Source organism: Saccostrea cucullata, unplaced genomic scaffold (assembly GCF_032062105.1).
Source record: "Saccostrea cucullata isolate Sc308-1 unplaced genomic scaffold, CSIRO_AGI_Scuc_v1 ctg220, whole genome shotgun sequence".
NCBI classification, from domain to species: domain Eukaryota; kingdom Metazoa; phylum Mollusca; class Bivalvia; order Ostreida; family Ostreidae; genus Saccostrea; species Saccostrea cuccullata.
The window spans coordinates 91,175-114,439 of NW_026931323.1; the positions used below are offsets into that span (position 1 = coordinate 91,175).

A 23,265-nucleotide genomic window follows, 5' to 3' on the forward strand; every position below is an offset into this window, starting at 1 on the left:
AATTTGCAAAGTATTTTTATTTCAAGACTTTATTTATGTCCAGTACAATTAATTATATTAAGTACAGCATAATGTTTAGAAATATATTAAACGCATACAAGTATAAAATTCAAAACAGTTATAATATTATTTTAAGACATTGCGTTAATATAGTGATCAGTAGCATTTTATCACGTCTGAAAACGTAATTTTCTATTGCATGATTTATCGAGTAGTAAATAAATTATATAATTGCTTAAACATTTTTCATTGCTTTGGATTCATTTTTTTTTATTGACCGAAGAAATCAATATTATTTTCCTTATCCTTCATTAGAATCTCTGCTTATCATTTTTTATGTTCAAAAGTTAAAACAACATTTTACATATTCATGACATTCGTAAAGATTATGAAACTAATTTTGGCAAAATTGTTATCATTTGAATCAATCAGCCAATTTTATGGGATACATGTAAGGAATAACATTCAAAATAGATGACAAATGAGCTGCCCTTAGATGTTTATATAAATATACTGGATACGAAGTAATGTTTTAAAAACTTAATATAAAATGTTTATGTAATATTTAAATACCAAATAAATTTGATAGAAAATAAAAAAAAATAAATATATAAAATAAAATAAACTTATTGCACATCAAATACATTGGATAAAAGTACAAAAGCTGTATTTTTTTAAAATATACTAATATTGATGTATGGAATTATTTATATAATATTAGAATCTTAACGTTAAAAAATGCAAGAAAATTCAATTTACACATTCTAAATAAAAATAATTATAAATATCTACAGAAACACATAGTGTTTAAATATAAAAATGTTAGTATGTTTTCCAGACTTCAAAATCCAAAGAACAAGTTGGAGAATGCTCATTAAATTTTCAAATCAAAAAATAACAAAAATAACAAAGCATGCTTATCTCACAAAGCATATCTAGAATATCAGATAAATATAAACCGCATTCACACAATCATATAAAACACTTTTCATTTCTCTGACAGTCAATCACATTTGAGACTTCAATAACCTACTTATGCATTTAGAGGAGATTGAAGAAACATTCAGGAAGATCATGCAAAATTCCTGAGATTATCCATGAGAATAATGTATATAATAATACAAACATTATTTGCTTGTTTGGCAATTCCTCCAAGTCATTGCTACCTGTAAATCGGCATGCAATGATTTCAGAATAAAATCAATCTCTGGAAAAAATACTGGTAATTTTGTTGAAAGACAACCTGTGGTCATTGGTAGGATAGATGGCGTTCCGTTGTCCAGAGAACATAGAATGGAGAGTAGCAATCTCCTTACAGGGATAAATGTGCCACCTGACAGTTCTAGCGTGGAGTAAATCGAGTCCGCCTCCGAGAGATACAGGAAGTAGATTTGGAGAGACTTTTCTAGTTCCTGGAGTTGTGAGTTCGGATTCATAGTCTGAAAAAAAAACAGCTTGTCAGAAAGAAGTAAAAAAAAAATAATGCTTGGATTTTAAGATTGACAGCAATTATTCTGAACTTTTATTTGAAATCAATATTCCATTACCTAAATGCATCATATAACAATTCTTTGATTAAAAGAAGTACTCACCTTATTTAGAGTGTAGATTTTGAGTTCTGGGATTCCAATGTCAATATCAGACGCCATTTCACTTTTCTATTTTAAAAAATTCAATCGTTATTTGACATGAATTAAAAAGGCGTTTATATATTTATTTTTAAATTATCATTAAATCATACGAAACAAAAGGTTGCAACTACATTGAGTAGACATTCTGAAAAATGACATGGAGTATTAAATTGAAGGTGCTCTAATCTGTGTGGATATATCTTTTAAATAATTAGAATAAAGGGTTCGTACAAATGAAAAAAAAATCTGTTATCATTAACTTAAACCATTTTCAATATTGCAAGCGTAAAGATATCACATACCATGGTTTGACGAAGATTCTGTGCTTCTTGCATGAGGTGGTATATATCATTAATGTTACAATTTCTAGACCTTCTTTCTTCTATTTGTCTGCTACATGGGTTGTTAATGTATTCCATCGTTGCCTGAGACACACACGAAGTAGCAATCCAATTTTCCGAATTCAATGAATTTTCAGATGTGGTACTTTCTTTTGCTTCTTCCTCCATGAGGACTGGGACTTCCGTTTTATTCCATGATACATCAGAATAGAAGAGAAGTGGAGTAGATGTGGTGTTTTTAGAATCACTTGAAATATCCGTGGTTTCTAAATTTTCACTAAATGATATGTTACCCATTGAAATTGGAAGTGTGTCATTTTCAATATTCGATTTCACAGGAAATGCAACGGAAAAGAGTTCCACTCGCACACACAAAATAACGATAAAGAGGAAAACCTCTGAAATAAAGTAAAAAAAAAAGGCATAATTGACGAACAAGGAATAGCAGATACACTAAAATTTTTAATTTATGTTGAAGAGGATTTTATCAACATTTTTAAACAAATTCAATTCATAATTGAAAATCGTGTGAGATACAAAAGATGATACGAATCAAAGAACATTACTGAAAGCTATTTATTTAACTTACTCATTTCATTAAATTATACGAATAATCTTGACTGTATAGATAGTTTGATTAAAGCAACAGTACGTAGAAAGATCTATTTGTCCTTTATGTTTCTATGCCAGTTTCAATCAAATAATGAAGATTGCTTTCATTAAAATAACATAATTTATATCAAATCAAATAAAATTCCAAATCTTTTTATAAACAGAAAAAGAGATGCCCTAGCATCAGTATCATTCTATATTTCAATTGAAGTAGAGAGTAATTATAAGGTGTGTGACGACTGAGTCTAGTATTTATATAAACCAATCAGATACCAGTCAATATCTTTATCTCTTGTTTGTACTGTGGTTTAAAAGTGATAAAAGTACTGAATTATACGCGATACTACTAAAAACCGTCTCTGAATAAAACCAATATATTCTTTTTATTGTACTGCATTCAGAAACTTGAAAACTTTTGTACATCAAAATAAAACATTTAATGAAAAACATTTTCTAGGGTAGAAGTTTTATTTTTAATGAAAAGTATCTTAAAATTCATCGTCTAAAGCCACGGTTCGTAGCCCACAAATAGCTCTCTCCTAATGGGAGAGGATTATACATTTCTAACGTGGTTTGCGATGATCTTTGAAATTTAAAATTCTTATCAGAATACTCAAGACCACACTGCCTTAATTTGTTTAAACACTGTAACATTGGAACAGTACTTCATACTGGAGTACAGACTCTTTATGTCTTTTAAGCATTTTAAGAATTCTGCATACGTTAAAATATATATCGTTTACGAGAATATTTAAATCTGATTTTTTCTTGAAAATAAATGATATTTCATTCAAAGTAATAAATCATATATTGGAAACAAACTTTAATTCGCGTGCAAGTATTATTTGCGAGTTCCGAGATCTACTTTGATTCGCAAATATGAATCCCCGAGGACAAATCATTTTACTTAGTATTTCTAGAGGATTTTTCCTCAGTCGCGAAAATTGATCGTCGCGGATAGCGAATGAAAAACCTATATCGTGCATACTAAAAAAAGTGTAAATGGTTGAACGAACTTTCAATGATTTCTTACAGTGTGGAATTAAAACCATTGCGATTGCTACTTTTTTAAGATATCGTAAAATGTTAACACTGTGGAATATTAGGACGCTCTTAACACTGCACACTGAAGAGGTCTGTTTATTGGGTTGTTTTATGCAGTAAGAGTGATCTGCTCTTAGATGTAAGATTAAATTAATTGTTATTTATTGTTAATTTTATATAATTTATCATAGATTAAAATATTTTTAGCAATAAATAAGACCAAGAGTATGAAATTAAATTATTTATTTTCATTTACTTTTCCAAGGTAAGTAAACGACAGTGATTTATGTTCACAAATAATCCATTGTCTTTGAACATTTTTCCTGCGCAAATAGGGCACGTACCCTATGTTCTAAATGAATGAAAAAGTCTCAATATACATATCTTTAGATGATATATTTTTCTCTAAGTCCAAAAAAAAAAACAGTTCGTGATAGTGTTTAGAGCTTCCTTAAACGATTTTCATTATTTTCATGTGAATAAAAATTTCACTTTCATGATAAGTATCAACAAGGAAATAATTTGTATAATTTCTAACACCTTTTTATATGGCTTAAGATTTTTTTTCTATTATAAGAAAATCTTAAATCAAATTTGTCTTCTTCATTTTTTACTAAAATCTCTGCCAATCGTTTCTATGGTTAAAAGTAAAAACGGCAATATACAAATACCTGTCATACGTAAAGATAATGATACCAAGTTTGGCAAACATATTATTTGATTCAATTAATCAAAGTGTCGGGGTGCATACAAGGGATAGCATGTTAAATGCATAAAAAAAATTAAAAGATGCAATTAAATAATAAGCTGCCCTTATCAATTCATATAAATAATGAAATGATGTAAAAAAAAGAGAATTGTTAGGTTTACACGTATATATGTTTTGTTTGTGCAGTGATTGCAAAAATCCCTCATTAACAAATTACATTTTGTTATTCAAGAAATAAGGTATGACTTGTTGAGTTTTATTGGGATGTGCTTTTGGAAGATTTGATCACGTGCCAACCCGTTTTACATCCCAATAAAACTCAACAAATCATGCCTTATTACTTATATTTACATTTGTGACTGAATTATTGCAAATTGCAATAGGTACTTAAGTAAAGTTTGAAATCCATAATTTTTTTTTTAACTCAACGGTATAAATTGAATGTGTTGATAACGTCGATCGCTTATGACGTCACTATCACATTACTTAGATCGCTTATGACTCAACAATTAATTTATGGTCACATGACGAACGTGTTTTACGGAGATGTAAAAAAAGCCTAGATCAAATAGTGTTATATAAGGGAAAACATTTGCAAATGTAAATATTTATATGTATGTCTGTAAACAGAGACATAAATCATAGAGATTCGCAACTGTTCGAAGTCTCGCGCGATCTCGCGTTCCCTATTGTTTAATTTTCAAATCTCGTGCAATCTAGTGCAACTAAAATTACATAGAACTATAAGATTATTAGGTATTACATAGTAATTCTTTAAAATTTATATAAATGAATTATTTAGGATATTAATTTTTTGTAAGTTTGTTTGTGTAATGCAATTACAAAGGAGAAATCCGAAAATACAACAGTTGACTCTTGGTCGGCCATATTACCGCGATTTTGCCGAGTGTCGGTCATTACACTGAAAGAAAAACCTAGTGAATTTAACTAGTGTGTTTCGAAAAGCATTAATCGTGATTAGTAAACTTGCAGTTTACTGGTTAAGATAGTGAGTTGTGAGCGGGGGTCGTATAGATACTTAGATACCTAGTGAAAGTTTCTCATCAGTTTTAAATTTACTAATCTTATCTAGTAAATATACCAATATCTGGTAAAACTACTACATTGTATTAAGGTAGTGATTGTATGGACAGTGAATCTACTAGTTTATTTCGTGACATTAACTAGTTATTTTTTTTACAGTGTAACCTCTTTTATTTGCCTAATTTGCTATTAAAAATCATTCAAGCTTAAAAAATCATATACCCAAATATGGTATAATTAATATTAATTTTACTTTAGAATGAAATACAAGACATAAAAAGAGTTATTCTTAGGATAGTGCTAGGACTTTCACATATTTCGGTAAACACAAATGCTAATGGTGGAGTTTTGAATCTCTGTTATTTATGTCTATGCTGTAAAATAGCATTAACAGGTTAACATACGAGTAATTTTCTTACATTTTTTATTGGTATGTATTCGAATGTTTCTTTAATGGAAGAGCTAAATGCTAATAAAAATATATAATACAGGTCCCTTTAAAATTGATTTCACACTCTAAGCTGTTAAACAATGAAAAATAGATTAATGGGAGTGGTTTTCGTAGGGAAAAAAAATCAATGGAAAAAATATAATATCAATATGTAATTATAACACCATAATGAATACAATGAAAACAATTTGCATATAAAATTTTTTTAATAGAAAATCAATAACTTATTGCACATCAAAAGAATTCTAAAAAAGTACAAAAGTTAAAAAAAGTTAAAAAAAATGTATAACATAATAAAATCATAACATAAAAAAAGCCCATGCAAATTCAATTCACAAAATCTTATTACAAATCGGCCAGTAGCAAACGCAAAGTATACTTTGTCTTGAGAAAAGGCTTAGTAAATAATTGAAAATTTTCTTAATAACTTTTAGATAAAACATATACAGCAACATATTGTGTTTAATTATGAATCTGACACACATTCACGCCATTATGGAAAATATCTTTCATTTGTTAGATGCAAAGACAGTCATATTTAATACGCCACTATCTCCCGTATGCATTTAAATCAAAGGAAAATGAAGGAACATACAGACATACAGAACACACGTGCAATATCCCTGAGATTATATCTATAAGTCTCAAAAGAATGTATTAAAACAAACATTATTCGCTTGTTTGGCAATTCTTCCAAGTCATTGCTACTTGTAAATCGGCGTGTAATGATTTCAGTATAAAATCAATCTGTGGAAAAAATACCGGTAATTTTGTTGAAAGACAACCTGTGGTCATTTGAAGGACGGATGGAGTTCCGTTGTCCAGAGAACACAAAATGGAGAGTAAAAATCTCCTTACACGGATAAATGTTCCAACGGACAGTTCTAGCGTAGAGTAAATCGAGTCCGCTTCCGAGAGATACAAGAAGTAGATTTGGAGAGATTTTTCTAGTTCCTGAAGTTGTGAATTCGGATCCATAGTCTGAAAAATAAACGCACTTGTCAGGAAGATATATTAAAAAAAAGTTAAAGATTGAAAGCAGTGATTCCCAACTTAAACTTTGAATCAATTTTTCATCGCCTATGTTTTATGTGATATATGCATTATACAATAGTTCTTTAATTAAAAGAAGCACTCACCTTATTAAGAGGATAGAGTTGGAGTTTTGAGATTTCAAGGTCATAATCAGACGCTAGTTCATTTTTCTAATAAAAACAAATTCAAATGTACGCTTTGAAAACAACATATGTATATATCATGTATATTAACAATTTAAATGATCATAACTTGATAAGAAAAGTTGCTATTAAATGGAGAAAATATTCTAAGAATTAACAAGTAATATAAGCCAAAAGTTGTTCAAATTTTAGTGCATATGTTTGTTGTAATTATAAGAGATAGGAATCGTACAAACGAAAAGAAAATAATCTGTTATCTTTAACGTATACCGTTATCAAAATGGCAAGCCTAAAGATATTACATACCATGGTTTGACGAAGATTCTGTGCTTCTTGTTTAAGGTGGTAAATATCATTAATGTTACATTTTCTAGACCTTCTTTCTTCTATTTGTCTGCTACAAGGGTTGTTGATGTATTCCACCGTTGCCTGAGACACACACGAAGTAGCAATCCGATTTTCAGAATTCAATAATTCATTAGATTTAGTACTTCCATCCTCTTCCTCCGCCATGATGACAGCTGCTGCTGTTTTATTCCGCGATACATCAGAATCGACAATAAAATCACGTGGAGTTGCTGTAATGCTTGTAGAATCACTTGAAATATCCATGGTTTCTAAATTTTCCCTAAATAATATGTTATCCACTGAAATTTGCAGGGTGTCATTTTTCATTTTTGATGTCACAGGAAATGCAACGGGAAAGAGTTCCACTTTCACACACAAAATAACGATAAGTGCGAAAAAATCTGGAATAAAGTTTAAAAAAAAAGCATTATTGACGAAAAAGAACAGTAGATGCAACAAATTTTAAAATTCATGTTGAAAAGGACTTTGCCAATATCTTCAAACATTTTTTTTTCTATAAAAAATATGTGTGAGATAGAGAACTTCAAGGTAATATGAATTATAAGCGTTACTGAAGGCTATTTTACTTACTCATTTCTTTAAATTATATGGATCTTCGCTGTATAAAAAGCTTGATTAAAGATATGGTATGTATAGAGATCTATTTGTCCTCTATATGTCTATGCTAATTTCAATTAAATAATGAAAATTAAAAATAATATAATTTATATCAAATACAATAAAATTCCAAATCTTTTTATAGATAGAACAGTGATGCCATAGCATCAGTATCTATTCTCTCAATTAAAGTAAAGAGTAAGCTTTGTAACGACTGACTCTAGCATTGAACCAATCAGATACCAGTTTATATCTTTATCTCTTGTTTGTACTGTGGTTTAAAAGTTCATGTTAGATAGAAAGCGACACCTCTAAAAACTATCTGAATAAAACCAATGTATTCTATTTATTCTTCTGCATTTAGAAACTTGAAAACATTTGTACATCAGACTGAAAAATTTTATTTAAAAAAATCCTACTGTAGAGTTTTGTGTATCTTGAAACATATGGTGATAACGAACAGTATTCCTGCTCAAATTTCATAAAACAATACAAAATAGGAGCAGAGCAAACATGGACCTCTTAAACATCAGATGTGGGATCAGGTGTCAGAAAGAAGTGAACATCCCCTGCCGACCGGTAAAATTCGTCGTCTAAAGCCACGGTTAGGAGTCCGCATATAGCTCTCTGCAAAGGGAAGTGGATCGTAAACTTTGAACGTGGCTTGCAACTATGTTAAAAATTCTGATCGAAATATTAAATACCACATTGCCTGAACTTGTTTAAAATATTTTAACATTAGGAAAGGACTTCTTATTGTTTTACAGATGTTTTATTTGTTTTCACCACTATCAGAATTCTGCATACGTTAAAATGCCTCTCGTTTACTTGAAGTAACCAGATCGGATTTTTTTCTTGATAATAAATGACTTTTCCAATCAAAGCAATAGCTCATATAAATGTCCATTGCAAAAGTGTTAGTAGATTGAAACTGATGGTGCTTTATATATCATTTGGGAAAAAATCTGAAGTTTTTTAAAGTCCTATACCTGTCAAGTATGATAATTGTTACTTGCCCTCCTGCGTTTGATCATTTGAGATGAAATTTGGAAAGTATTTTAATTTATTTTAAAGTATTTCTTGGTGCCATATACTAAAATGTAACCGATTGTAAATGTAAAATGTTATTTCTATTTCTTTTTCAACCAACTTACAAATTTAATGCAAATATATTTTTGCATCTCATAAATATCAAAATTGATAGCGCCTGTCACATGCACGCCAATTAGGAAATAATTGAAAAGTTCATGCAAAGTCCAAAACCGAGTGTCTATTTTTTTTTTTTTTTTTTTTTTTTGCAGTAGCTAGTATTTTTTTCTTTTATGATGCATATGCCACACCGATATCTTTTACTCTTAAGCCTTAAAGTTTATTTGAGTCTCAGTTGATCATTTTTATCCTCATAAATAAAACAACATTAAACAAAATCCCGCTTTGGCGGCTAATATACTTTATTTTATAATGGTTGCAATTATAAAGATTTAAAACATTGCTGTGATGTCATTCCTTTGTTCTTGCAGTCTAAAAATTTACCTATGGCAGTCCGATATTAGTGAGCAGTCTGATACTAATCGTAATATCAGACCGTCTCAGTACTGATATCTTGGAAAATTGGACTGTTACTGGACAAAGGAAATAAAAAAATGTGATTAATCGACAAACAGCAATTTAAATTTCTCACTTACAATAATGATTTTGAAACCGTGATCTTATAGAATTGCAGAATTAAATAAAAATTAAACTTTCAATTACACCGAGTATACTGTAACAGGAAGAAGAAAATGCGGCTGACCAGATCATTGAGAAAAAACCCCAAACAATCAAACAAAGCTAGTAAATTTCTAATAAACTTATTATACTTGAAAAAAAAATGTTTCAACCCCTTTCTCTGGTCTTATAAAAGGAGTGGGCGCATTGGGGGTCACCAGAGAAGCACAAAAAGTTTCAAAACCCCCAAAATAAATTCAAAATAACACACAATTTTAAGACACTACAAAGAACATTATTCAAACAGTTTGATTTCATTTTTCTCATAGAAAGAAAAATGCCTTTGCAAAATCAAGGTAGCTAGGCCTAATATTTAATAATTAATACTTAATTTGACAGATTCGCAACAAATTGTGAAAGAAATTTAAAGTATTTCATTAATTCAATGTTTCCCTCAAAACCCCTGGATTATTAATTATCTTTGTTTTTCTGTAATGGAGCATCAAAAAAGGTACATGTAGAAGCTAAACATGAAAAAAATGTAATGGCTTAAGAAATATACCACCAGCATCTGCTTAATTTTCTGTGGTCATTCTTCATATCTGCATTTTCCATTCCATATTCATCATTCACTAGATTGTCTATATTATAATTTGTTGCTCTGCTTGAATCTCCGTGTATGTTTTAAGGAAGAAAAATTTCGTGCCCACTCTCCTTATCAAATTATTTCAAATACCTTTTACAGTGAAGTACTGAGTACTTTTCATTTAAACCTGCATTCTTGAAAGTATTGCTTCAGTGGTCATTAACACCTTTGTCTTTTGTTCTAATATCGGACTTTCTCAGGTAAATCAAAAAGCAATGTTTTATGTACGATATATGCCTCATATAATTCTGTATTAAAAAAATATCAGACAGTTTTCGGCCTTAACGGGGCCTCAGACTGTCTGATATTCTTTTTAATACAGAATTGTATTCGGCATATATTCAATACATAAAAAAACACATTTTATCTTTCATATTTAAGTCTGTAAACTTAATCGATTAAAATCTATCATTGATCTGTACTCTGTTGAATGTTTCACAGATCAAAGTGTTTTTAAGGAGATCTTTCAAACAGTTATCGTAAAAACCGTAGCTAACGAAAGGAAGTGGTTTTCATGGGAAATAAAGAGAAAAAAATCATTGGATGTTAATAGAATAATATCAATGTATGTAAAATCTGCATAGAAAATTATATTCATCAAAAAAACAAAAAACTTGACGAATGAATGACACAAATTCCTATTTTGGATTTTTTTGTCAAAATGTACAGAACAAAAGGTAAAAAAAATAATAAATGCTTCGTATTGCTAAAGAGCGCTACTTGTTTCTTGATATATTTGAAAAAGAAAGACCTAAAACAGTTCGACCAAAAGAAATGACAAAAAGAATGGAAAATGCAAAAATGCCAAGACTGATTGTAAATTATGCACACCAGTCAAAACAAGAGATAAATCTTAAACATTTGATAGAAGTGTGCTGTATTTTATTTTTAAATCCATGAAATATAAAGAAACCTGTAAGGCATATTTGATTTTTAACTTAATAACTCAAAATCTTGTCCTTTGGGTGAGATGGATCACAGGAAGAAACAAGACCTTTCAGTTAAAACTGAAAGACGTCTTTCAGTGACTTTTCAGTGGCCATTCAGCCACTGAATGGCACATACATTTCAGTGACCTTTCAGTTGCCTTTCAGTCACATTTCAGATACCTTTCAGTCACCATTCAGCGGACATATTTCCGTTAAATTTCAGTGACCTTTCCGTCAACTTTCAGTGACCTTTCCATCAACTTTCAGTGACTTTTCCGTCGTCTTTCAGTGACCTTTCCGGCTACTTTCAGTGACCTTTCTGTCGTCTTTCAGTGACCTTTCCGCTACCTTTCAGTGATATTTAATTTTAGTCTCAACTTAGCGATTTTTTTCACTAGCTTATTAATTTATAATTAATCAGATATTTTTTTTCCTTATCAATGAAGCAATGTTTTGACTAAAGATTTATTATGCAATCTTATTTGTGTTTTTTACTTATCGTAATTTAATTCGCGTGCCTAAAAATATGTCTAAATAATACTTTAATTTTATAAAATAAATATTTATTCAAAATGATATTTAATTTTCTAATTACATTTAGAAAACACAATTTCGTCAAGTGATAAAGAATGATGATCCGATAATCGAATCAAAATTTACATAAATGCCGAATAACATTCTATAGTGCTTATACGTGTATTGTTTCAGAGAAATATCTATTTTTGATTAATGAGACAGAATTCCTTATATACCTGATCGATTTCGTTTCTTAATTAATTGTCAAAACCGCAGGATATTTTAGCTTTTGAAAGACCTCATTTTAAAAATCATTTTACATGAATAGAATAAATCATTAATACATGACTCTCGTAGAAAAAAACTAAATATTGTAGATTTTAGCTTTTTAAAATGATATTGTTTTAAATTTATTCTACTAAGTTTCTAGATAGAGAATTTACAACGATCTCATATTTATAACTGACACAGGAACAGGTGCCCGTAGCTGATAATTGTCATCATCCCGATAGGAGATGTGTAGTAATCAGTCTGCCCCAAAAACCCGCGCAATTAACATAGAATATACAAAAGATATACAAGATATATACACATCGCAGCTCCTCGATACAACAGGTGAACCGATTGTTCCATCGATTTCTACAAATTGATTGATTTTAATTTCCTACCAGACAACAAGAAGCCGTAGGTCAATTGGTTAGGTCGCGGACATGTAAGCAGGAGACCCGGGTTCGCTCCCGGCGTTGTGCGCGATTTTTTTTCTTGCATTAATATTTTCCCCCAATTTTTTTTATTCGGAATTAGATAAATTTAATGCTATTATACCAGAAAAAAGTGAAATATTTTTTTTAAGGTAAAAAATAAGCTGATTATTCAATAAAAAGATGCAACTGAATGATGGCTGAAAGGTCACTGAAATGTATGTGCCATTCAGTCGACTGAATGGTAACTGAATGATCACGGAAAGGTCACGGGAAAGGGTCTTTTCAGCGACCTTTCAGTGACCATTCCGTGGGCATTCAGTTACCATTCAGTCGACTGAATGGTGGATTTTCATCCTGTGGATAAACCAACGTCCTGTATCACAGTAGGTGCTGGCACCAAAAAGGATTCTTTTATTGTTCAGGGTTTATTGTTAGTGCTGATATAGGTCAATATTTGCAGCTATCCACTGGCTAGTGGTTGCGTCTCTATAGGAGTAAAAATTCGCTTAAAACCTTAAATAACAAAGAAAAAAATATATCTCAAAAGACCTGAAATCTAGTTTAATTAGTTCGATCATGATAAAAGCACACGGCGGGTGTGACCAGTTGGCATCCGATGCTCACTCCTTCATGGCACCTGATCCCATCTCTAATAATTTGAAAGTCCGTGTTTGCTCTGCTCCTATTTTGTATTTTTTTTTTTTATCTTGAATACTCTTTGTTATCTCCATATGTTTCATTAAATAATCTTTCCTTTTGATGTTTTAAGAAGATGAATAGTATCAATATCCTTTCAATATGTATCAATATGCCGCGCCGCGTCAAATCGATGACTTGTAAATAGATAATGGCTATTCAATCAAAAAATGTATCATCATGCATTAAAAGAGAAAATTGTTAGTCTCTCGATAAAACATAGATCGTGTATAAAGGTCGATGTTGGCTCGGTAGAGAGAGCTTTAGGACCGAAGATTAATATAAATTTGAAGGTTTTTACCCATATCCGTTGACATCTCTAAAAACAGGAATCGGATTTTTAACAGCATGCAATCAATCAATCTTTTATGATATATCAAGGATAAATTCAAAACAATGACTCTCAATACTGAATAATTTTTAATATATTAAAATGAACATTTAGCAAACAAAATATCAAAACGATGTTAAAACATCTTAAAGATAAATTCGAATAAAATAGGGAGAATTTTTTTTAAATGCATATCTGTCATTAACCTTCTGAAAAATGCCAACTTTTTTTATGCTGTGTAATGTTCACATTTTGTAAACAAATCTTTAAATACCCCACCTACTATGACTTGTCGTTTCTGAAATTAGAAATCCATTCAAATTTGTAAATAAATTAATATCTTTTCATACAATTATTTAAAAATATTATACATACTTTTAGTATGTTTTTATTTACCGCTGTCTAAACTATATGAATAGTTATCTTTTTAAAGCAATATAATTTTAAAGAAATCTTCGAATTCGTAAGATTTCTATATATCTTTCCTTTCAACAGATATAATTTTCTGATTCTAAATTTATTTAGATTTTTTTTTCTTTAAAATATCAAGTTAAAAGAGTATTTCTTTTCTTTTTATTTTACACAATCTTAGACATGTTAGATATCTTTATTATGAATTATTTGCTTGAATTTTTTTTTGCCATATATAACATGCTATACAATTCTATTTTTTGTGAATGTTAAGGAATGCGTGTTAAATGAGAAGACACACAATTTTTTATTTAGGAAATTGAATCGCAAATATTTTGACCAGTAGTGAAACAAATAAGCGACCAATTAAGTAGCTTAAAAATAAGAATTTCCTGGCCGAGCTTTTAGTTTTCCCCTCCCACAATCATCTATCATTTACAAAAAGTAGGTCAAGGACAGTGTGATTTACGTTATCAAACATCCAGCTAGATAATTCGATGGACAGTTACCCCACAACTAGATAAAGGAAGTCGTCTATGTTTCATTTGTATTGATAAAGAATGAATAAAGTATTAAATGTTTTCTTAAACTTCATTTAGATTATTAGAAATAAATAGTTGAAGAACTATGTAAGAGTATTCAAGCAAGCATGGCATTCACCTTAACATTGTACTTTTTCATCATCATAATTATTTAAAAAAAACTGTTGTAACGAGTTTTTTACTCAAATAGAAAGAATTATTGTATATAGTATGTTTGAGGTACCTGCGTCACAATGCCTAGTGAAAACCATATATTTCATGTTTGATTTCATTTATTTTCAATTTTGAATATGTTGCATTTGAAGGCATTATGAAGGTAAAAATATTGACATATCTTCTACCTATACATGCAGTGAATGAGTATATAATCGTAATGTTTACGCTTCATATAAAAAATTTCTTTACGGTTGATATAGCGTGCCCTTAACCAGGTCATACAGTATAATTTGGGTATCTATTAAATTGAACTCCCTAAACATTTTAATTTTCATGTTTCAAACTGATACATAGATTTATATTTTAGTATCTTGTGTTAAGTTGGGATATTAAACACAAGATACTCTTTTGAAACTAAAATGGACAGGTGTTAATTCTGAAAGCTTTTAGGTTCTTTTAAAAGGTTCTTTTACCTTCATTTACATGTTCGTTCATACGATCTAATAAATTTTGTTACTTTTAACAGAGAAGTTAAGGCATTGCGTTTTGTTCAAAAGCTCAGTGCGCCATAATTCCTAGGTCGTTAAGTGATAACGAATAATTTTTACAAAGAAACCAGATTCTGCGATCTTACCAATTCAGTGTAATGCGTGTAAATATTTTCAAATAAGCTTTCTGCGAGATGATTTTCCAAAAATAAAAATCATAACATTTTAAATCTAAGAAAACAACATTTAGATGTTTACACGTTTTTAAAGGTAGTAGAATAAAATCTATATCTGCGTATTCATACTGGCATAACTGTTTTACAATAAAAAAAATTGTCTATAATTAATTATATCCAATAAACTTATTTTTAAATTACCATTTATCCTAAACGGAAGAAATTAAAGATGAAGAAGAAATAACTGTCTTAAATACATGTACATGTATTTTATTTTAGAAAATAAAAAGGATACTTTAGAGATATACGACACAGACGACTTTTTTTCCCAGAAATCAGCTGTATTTTTCATAAATTCATATTTAAATTTGGTAATCTGGATAATGTCTCTCAGTTAAAGTGAAGAAGTTTATGAGATTTTGCCATCATCTTAATTGCAGGATATTGTATAGAATTCTATAGAAAGCGAAACAAATCGTTATATCTATTCATCACATCAACGTACGATTTCTTAAAAATTTTAAGAATTTATTATTTATATGACATCTCCAATCAAAATCAGTCAAGAAATAGTTATCAGTCCGTGCATCAATTTTTTTTTAATTTGTGGTAGGAATCCTTACTCAGGCTAATAATGAAAACAGTACTCTGTCAGAATAAAAAAAAGACTGTGTTACTCAATACTGGACATATGCTTATACCATTAAGCATAACTGATAAAAAAAATCGTATAGAAATACCTTAATTTTAATTTTGAAACAGATTCATTACAAATTATGTCAGACAAATCCATGTTTACGTTAATTCACAAAGTGAAAAATCTGAACAGAGATGAACAATTTTCTTTTGAAACAAATTTTAATTGAAATGTTTTAAAACATGTTTTAAAAACTAAATAATCAGAGAAGGTGATGAGACTGTTTTTTAAATTTTTTTAACAAGATATATAAAAGTTTCGTTGTTTGCATTGATTATTACGCATTACAATTTCATTTCACATATAAACATGTGTCGATATATAATTACTGAGTCATAATTTGTCTACGTGATTTTGGGGGGAAATTCTTAATCCATTAGTAAAAATCTTGATTTATATTAATTTTCATATCTATTAACAAGGTAAAAATAATTAGATAGAAAAGGTTTTACTTATCATCAAGTCGAAGTTTGATCTTAAATCAAATAAATATCCAATGTATAACATTTGGGGAAACAAATAATTAAGCAAAAAAAAAAAATACTTGTAATATAATTTGTCTATAATTCATAACATAAATTCCAACATTTTAAAAACAAAAAAATAGATATAGACAGTTTAGCAAATTAAAATAATCAAATGACATTTTACGTGCACGTTCCAAAGGGATGACAAACAGAATAAATAAATAAATATTACATATATTCTTTTAAAAAAAATATAATAATAATAAAAGAAAAACGATTCTACATGGCACTAAAATAAATATTCTTTGGTTTCACACAAACATGGGACTATTTTGAGATCATTACAATGGAAGATTCCCTGAGACATGTCTTCACTCATAGAGTTTTTGTTAAACGAACAAACATATGCAAAAAAAATAATTGATTTGAATTTTTTTTTAAAGATTTAGAGGTTTTTAAATAATCTCTTTTGGATAAATTAAAATGAAGCAATAAATCAAAATCTAGTAGAAAGACGAAAACTTAACCAGATAACACATACTAAAGATTTAAAATGCATATGTTTGTCGTCATTGTAAATCATATAAATAAAAAAATAAAACCATTTTTACTATTAAATATGAAGCTAGTACTACAAAAATGTTAGCATTGAGAAGATTGTACCCCACCGTGCTTCATTAATTCACACAGAAATCCATGGAACCTTTGAAATAATTCCTTAAAAGTAAAATTATAGTGCGGAGAGGGAACTTTCACGGAGGCTTTAATGAGCTCGGCTCTATCCTGAAGTGCTATTTCTTCGGTGGCGCCCATTCTGTACAAATTACACAGAATTTTAACAATAATTCTGTTGATGTTGCAGAGAATGTCGGGGATTTCACTTTTAATCTGTAATTTCTTCTCTCGGTTGATCATTTGGTCAACATATAGAAATACCGATTCCATGGTATGCTTGATTTGTGTGGTATTTGTGGACACATCCTGAAACAACCAACGTAAACGTTATAGACAAGAAGAATAATTAGAAGTAAATATACGTCAAATGTCATCACGGAAGTAAATAACAATACTGTTACCTGCACTGACTCCGGAAAAAGAATAGTGAGATCGGGGTTCGGCGAGTGATAGCGCTCCTTATTCTGTAAAAATAAAAGATTGTATTATGTAGTTCTAAAGGCAACGTGAGTGGAGGCAATACTTTCTGCAACGTTACCATCGCACAGGGAAAACAAAGAAAAAACTAAAAGCACTACATAACTTTTCATGTAAGCATGTGTCTTGGTTGGTATTTAGTGAACAATCTTGCCATTGATTACTCATGATTCGTAAGTTACTTGTAACCACAACGAAGGATTTGAATACGGTAAAAGCAATAAAGGGAATGAGAAATCAAGGCGTTGGACCCTCCGATTGAGGAAGACATGCTTCTTATTTGATGCATTGGGTATGAGAATACATCTTCTACTATTTCCTGTGTCATAATGTAAAGTGCATCTAACTTCATAATCAAAGATGCTAATAATTTAAAAAAAGATATATATTTATATGAACAAATGTTCCAAGTAAGCATTATAAAACATAAGAAAAATTGTCCCCTCTAGGCTGTTATAATGCATTCACCACCACACTCTCTGAAAAAAGAGTATTATGAAACAATCACATCCAAATTTGCTCTGTGGTTAAGATACGTACAACAATATCAAGGGCACTCTTTGTATGGACTCTTAAATCTCCTGCCTGCTGACCAATCAGATTCAGCGTTCTATTCTCTGCAGCAGGTTTAACTTTGTCCACGTGATCGTCACATGGATTTTGTAGGATGCTGATGGCAGATGGCTTGATGCAAGTACTTGGAATGACTGCTGAAGAAATTTCTGTTATGATCTGCAGCAAAGTCGCAGTGGCAAAAACTGTAAAAGAAAACCAATCAATGAAATTTGATAATATTACTAGAAAGAAGTAATTTGCTGAAAAAATATTTGTTACAGAGAGAATGAAAGTTATTCAATGAAAAGAAATTATTTTCTTAAATGTTTACAAAATTTTGTATAATTGCAAGTAATTATACTCTGCATTATGATTATTTTGTAACGGATAAAAGTGTTTCAAAACGGAATAATTTGACTCCCTTTTAATTAGCATGAACACATTTAAATATCAAGAGCCTGTCATGCTTACAGATTATTTTTCCAGTTTCCATTTTACTGTAGATGTAAAGTCTTTGGCGAATTCGGTGTGAACTGACAATTTATAGCGCGACGGCGGATTTTACACAGAAATCCCTTTTTGCGGAAGTTAAGCGTTTCCAGTTTGAAAATTACGTTGTCACGGTCACTCCACCTGCTGGGATACTACCTGATCAGAAATAGCTTCTTCCACCTTGTAATATTTTGTGTCGTCTGCCAAAAATGTACATAACACGAAAAGAAGGCGAGGGACGCCTCATAACCTTTGAATTCTAACCATTTTCCAATCAAATCGAAGAATTTTTATAAAGTAATAAAAATTCATCGATTCAAATTGCATTACCTAATGATTTGTGCCAATGCTAATTTTTTCTCAAGGATTTTTTGAGTGCATTGCCGTTTTTGGGTACTCCTACTCTACATGTTTAACACAGTGAAACTTCTAAATTTATTAACTTGGTGCTTACTTTTTTTTTTAAAGTTGGAAGAAAAAAATCTATCAGTTTCTAACTTCAATTTTCTGAATTTATGTGCTATTATAATTTTCTGTTCATTATATTTATTGCTTTTTGTGTTGTTTATTATCTATGAGTTCATTTAACAGATCAATGATTGATGATCATGATTAATTTTTATTTCAAATGTTTATGCACTAAGATACTGCAGTTGTACAAAGCATGTGTAATTTGAAGGTCGCATAGCTGCCATTCATAAGTATGCAAACGATCTAGAATCACCTCATTAATATTCATATATGCATATAAAGGTTATGCCCCACTTGTATGCGTCGTTGTAATGAACTTGCACGTGTAGGTTATTAATTATTCAGGTAGTGTACTTAAAATTGTCAACTTAAACAGGTAAAGGCAATTTGAAATATAGCAGAGTGAACTGAAGTGAATTATCCTTTCAAGTAAATATGCTTTAATTCTTCTTGTTCCTCCCTCTCTCAAAATATTCGGCAGATTTAGAGGTTTAGCATATTGAGGAAATGGGATTATTACGAAAGGAAGCAAGGGAGAAAAATATCATACTGTTATTCTTGTAGGAAAGGTTAAATATTAAAAATAATTTCTTTCAAAGGGATATTTTTGATAACATTAAGTGATATTTCCGAGAACAATTTATTTTGTTTTCATTTTCTCATGAACATAAGTCTAGGAACTTAAAAGCGATTTAACAATACTGTAAACCAAGTATTATACGCGTGCGATAAATATCCGCGAGTTCCGCGAGTAACCTCTGCTCGCGGATATTTATCGTCGCGAACCAGTTGTTCATTTTCCCATGTTATGATTAGAGTTATTTGCCCTTTTTTGAGTACCGATCCCGACGGTTCAATAAGTAATCACGGAAGAATTTTAGTGTTCTAGAAGCAGTTGAAGTTTTATTACAAACATTCAGAAAAAATATATAAACGAATGGAAAATCTAAAAATATTTGTCTAAAACGATTAAAATGTCAATAAATATTTCAGCTTGTGTTATTATAATTGTTCATTTATTGTCACAGACGAGTTGGAGATAGTCTGGTTAATTACAACTAATTATGGCCCAGTCCTGCTCCGTCCCAACCATTTATAATAATTGCCCTTTGGCTATGTAGATCTTATAAAGCATCAATTACCCAATTAGCACGAGGTACTTTTACACTTGAGAGTTTTAAACCTACTTAAATCTCCTCGATTTTTTTTTACCGATTTTCATTCGAGCGTCGTGAATAATGCGTAAGAAGTATACTCATGGTAACATTTTACCTACTTTAGGTGCGGATATAAGATTTTAAATAGACGCAATCCACAGAATGTCTTAAATAATACATAAGCAGTACTTACGGTAGCATTTTACCTAGTTTATGAGCGGATATGAAATTTTGATGCAAAAAATAAAATACTTGTGGAAAAAAAAAAATGACCACTTGTTCGCGGAAATAAATCGTCGCGGATTAGTTCTCCAGCGGTCAGTCGCGAATAAAAAATGACGCGTATAATAATTGGTTTACAGTATTAGTTTTGCTGCAAGTCCTTGACAGTTATATAACAGAAAATAATCGACATTGTCATATACATTGTACATGCTTCAAGAAAAAAGAAAAATTTATAGATGTATGCCATTTCTAATAAAATTATTATAATTTATCTCCTTAAAATATAATGCTTTTAAAACTTTAAATATTACTTGCAAATTAACTAAAAAATTAATTGCAAGATTATTGAAAAATAAAATCATCTGTCATCTTGTTCTCTAAATATATGTTATTACACATGTAACACATTTAATCTTTAAAAGGAGATTTTAAAGTTCAAGAAAGATTTAAATTGCTTTGATATTTAATAACATTTACCACTGTGATAAATATATTTATTAATAGTTTTAACACCTGATGGGAAAAACCCTTAGCAGAAAGTTTATATCTATGACGAAAGTCTTTGACCAGACAAAATAATGACGTCAAATCTAGTAAGTCGCTTTAAGAATATAAATGACAGAATATAGCTGTAAATACTATGCTTAATAGTTGCAGAATTCCTGAACTAAATGGCATTCAGGAAGACTTACATATAATAGTGACTTAACATTAATTATCGTTTAATGCTTGACGTCTTCAATGACTTCGGAATGGTAGTTATGTAATTTTGCAAGTCTGCAACATTGACGAGGAATGGCGTTGTTTTCTAATTTACAAACACTTCCTTACAAGATTAGAAAACAAAAGTTCGCTATATACGAACTTATTTGCATAAGTCACTGTGTATTAATATTCAAGGCAAAGGAACGATGAGATATATAAATCATGACACAGATTCATAAAAAGAGCTTTTCAAGAAACAAATAATTTTGAATTTTTATTAGTTGCTAAAGTTTCAAGTTCTCTCATATATATTTTTGGATCAGTAGCATAATAAATATCATCTTAACGGGACTTATATGATGCAAACGCTGATGAAAAAGAAGATAACGAAAAATATTCACTCCAAGTCTCATGGATACTTTATTTTATACAGGTTATCGATAAGACAACAGAATAAAAACGGAGATCTGACTGGTATACAATGTTGGTGAATTCAAGTTCTTTTCAAAAATCGGCCACTCTCGCTGCGAGCCTTTTGAGTTGTTATTATATAAGGTATTAAGTAAAATTTTCAAAATCAAACAGAAACTTCAATAAGCGAGTTTTGGTCTGTAAAGGCGACTATAAAGGGTTGATAGGGGGTAGATAAAATATACAGGTTGGTTAACAAATATATAACGAAATTGGGATTGAAAGATTGTTAATTGCATTTGACAAATGCAGGAGAGTGGAGACATTCTAACCATCCTAGCTTAGAAAGTCTTGCGCCGTAAATGGACCATATATGCATGTTCATATCGGATCTGTAATATTATGGTCAAAGACTAAAATAAAAAAAAAATTCCTGAAGCTACACAGACGTAAAATACGACTTTAGAAATAAAACAAAATAAATGGAGATAAGTAACATTATTATATGATTGAATAATTTCCATCTCTCTGATTGGCTGAGATCCAACTATGTTAGAAAAATACTACGTTGTATTGACCTGCACGTGACGTTCCAGGTGAATACAAGGATTTATTTGCTCTACATTGATCTAAAAATAGATCGGGAAATTCCAATTTGATACAAATCGTTTTGGAAAGCTATTTAAACAACTATGACTTTTTTTTTCATGTGAACAAAACATAAGCCAACATATATTTTGGGTGAGGGCGGTAAGCGGGGATGCAGGGACCCCTCCAACACTTTTACTAAACAACAATTTTTACTTTTTGGCTATTAGTTTTTCCTGATAATACTCCTTCATTTAAAAATTTATCCTATAAAAAAGACTGACATTTATTTTTTTCATGGCAACTAAAATTGATAAAAAACATTTAAAATTGCTACGACTAGTAAAGTTTATTTACATTTTAATTTTGCTTCTCTCTTGTATGTGGCTGGGACTTGATTAAAAGCAAACAAGTAATGAGCTGTATAATTTTATCTGAATCATATAATAAAGCAATTATTGCTATTTTTTCGGTCAATACAATGATTTCGCCATCTTCGAAGTACAATATTTACCTCGCCCTTCGGGCTCGGTGAATATTGTACTCCTCAGATGGCTAAATCATTGTATTGACCGAAAAAACAGCAATAATTGTATAGTATTCAAAAGTCCGTTCAAACAATTCAAAAAAGGAGCAGAGCAATCACGGAACTTTTTAGCATCAAAGGTGGGATTAAGTGCCATGGAGGAGTAAGCACCCCTTTTCAACCGTTCACGTCCGCTTTGTGCTCCTTGTAATTACCGAAAAATTATACAGAAAAAAAGTCAGTGTGTAAATAACACTTAAAAAATGGATTGAAAATCGTCAGTCAAAATTTGACTTAATGGTAGACTGTATTTCTGGCAAAGTCATTATATCAACCACAGGGCTTGTGAAATGATGACTTTAAATGAGACTGTTGATATTTTAGTATCACCAACTTTTTTTTGAATAAGTTAATAACACGTTTATAATAAGTTAATTGAGAGATATAAACAATAGACACTATATGAAGGCAATGAAGTTATATTGCTGTATAAGTAAGGGAAATTGACGATTGAAAAGCTTAAGTTATCAGGTTTGATATA

At 30.1% G+C, this 23,265-nt stretch overlaps 1 protein-coding gene across 1 annotated transcript; it reads right to left on the bottom strand.

Annotated features, from left to right (window-relative positions):
- Positions 1 to 16,634: 16,634 nt before the first annotated feature.
- Positions 16,635 to 18,642, bottom strand: LOC134232170 (uncharacterized). Its single transcript, XM_062714116.1, has 4 exons — positions 18,621 to 18,642; positions 18,135 to 18,352; positions 17,519 to 17,581; positions 16,635 to 17,423 (listed from the first exon to the last, which is right to left on the bottom strand). Exons 1-4 carry the CDS (start codon positions 18,640 to 18,642, stop codon positions 17,085 to 17,087), a joined length of 642 nt encoding a protein of 213 aa, XP_062570100.1. The 3' UTR covers positions 16,635 to 17,084.
- Between the last annotated feature and the right edge of the window lie 4,623 nt (positions 18,643 to 23,265).

What these genes read in the sequence shown, in the direction of transcription:
- LOC134232170 (XM_062714116.1), bottom strand. Translation starts at nt 18,642, where the DNA reads ATGGAAACTGGAAAAATAATCT. An exon ending in AGAGTGCCCTTGATATTGTT is followed by an intron (nt 17,582 to 18,134) that starts GTACGTATCTTA and finishes TTATTTTTACAG; the next exon opens with AATAAGGAGCGCTATCACTC. An exon ending in TTTTTCCGGAGTCAGTGCAG is followed by an intron (nt 17,424 to 17,518) that starts GTAACAGTATTG and finishes TGGTTGTTTCAG; the next exon opens with GATGTGTCCACAAATACCAC.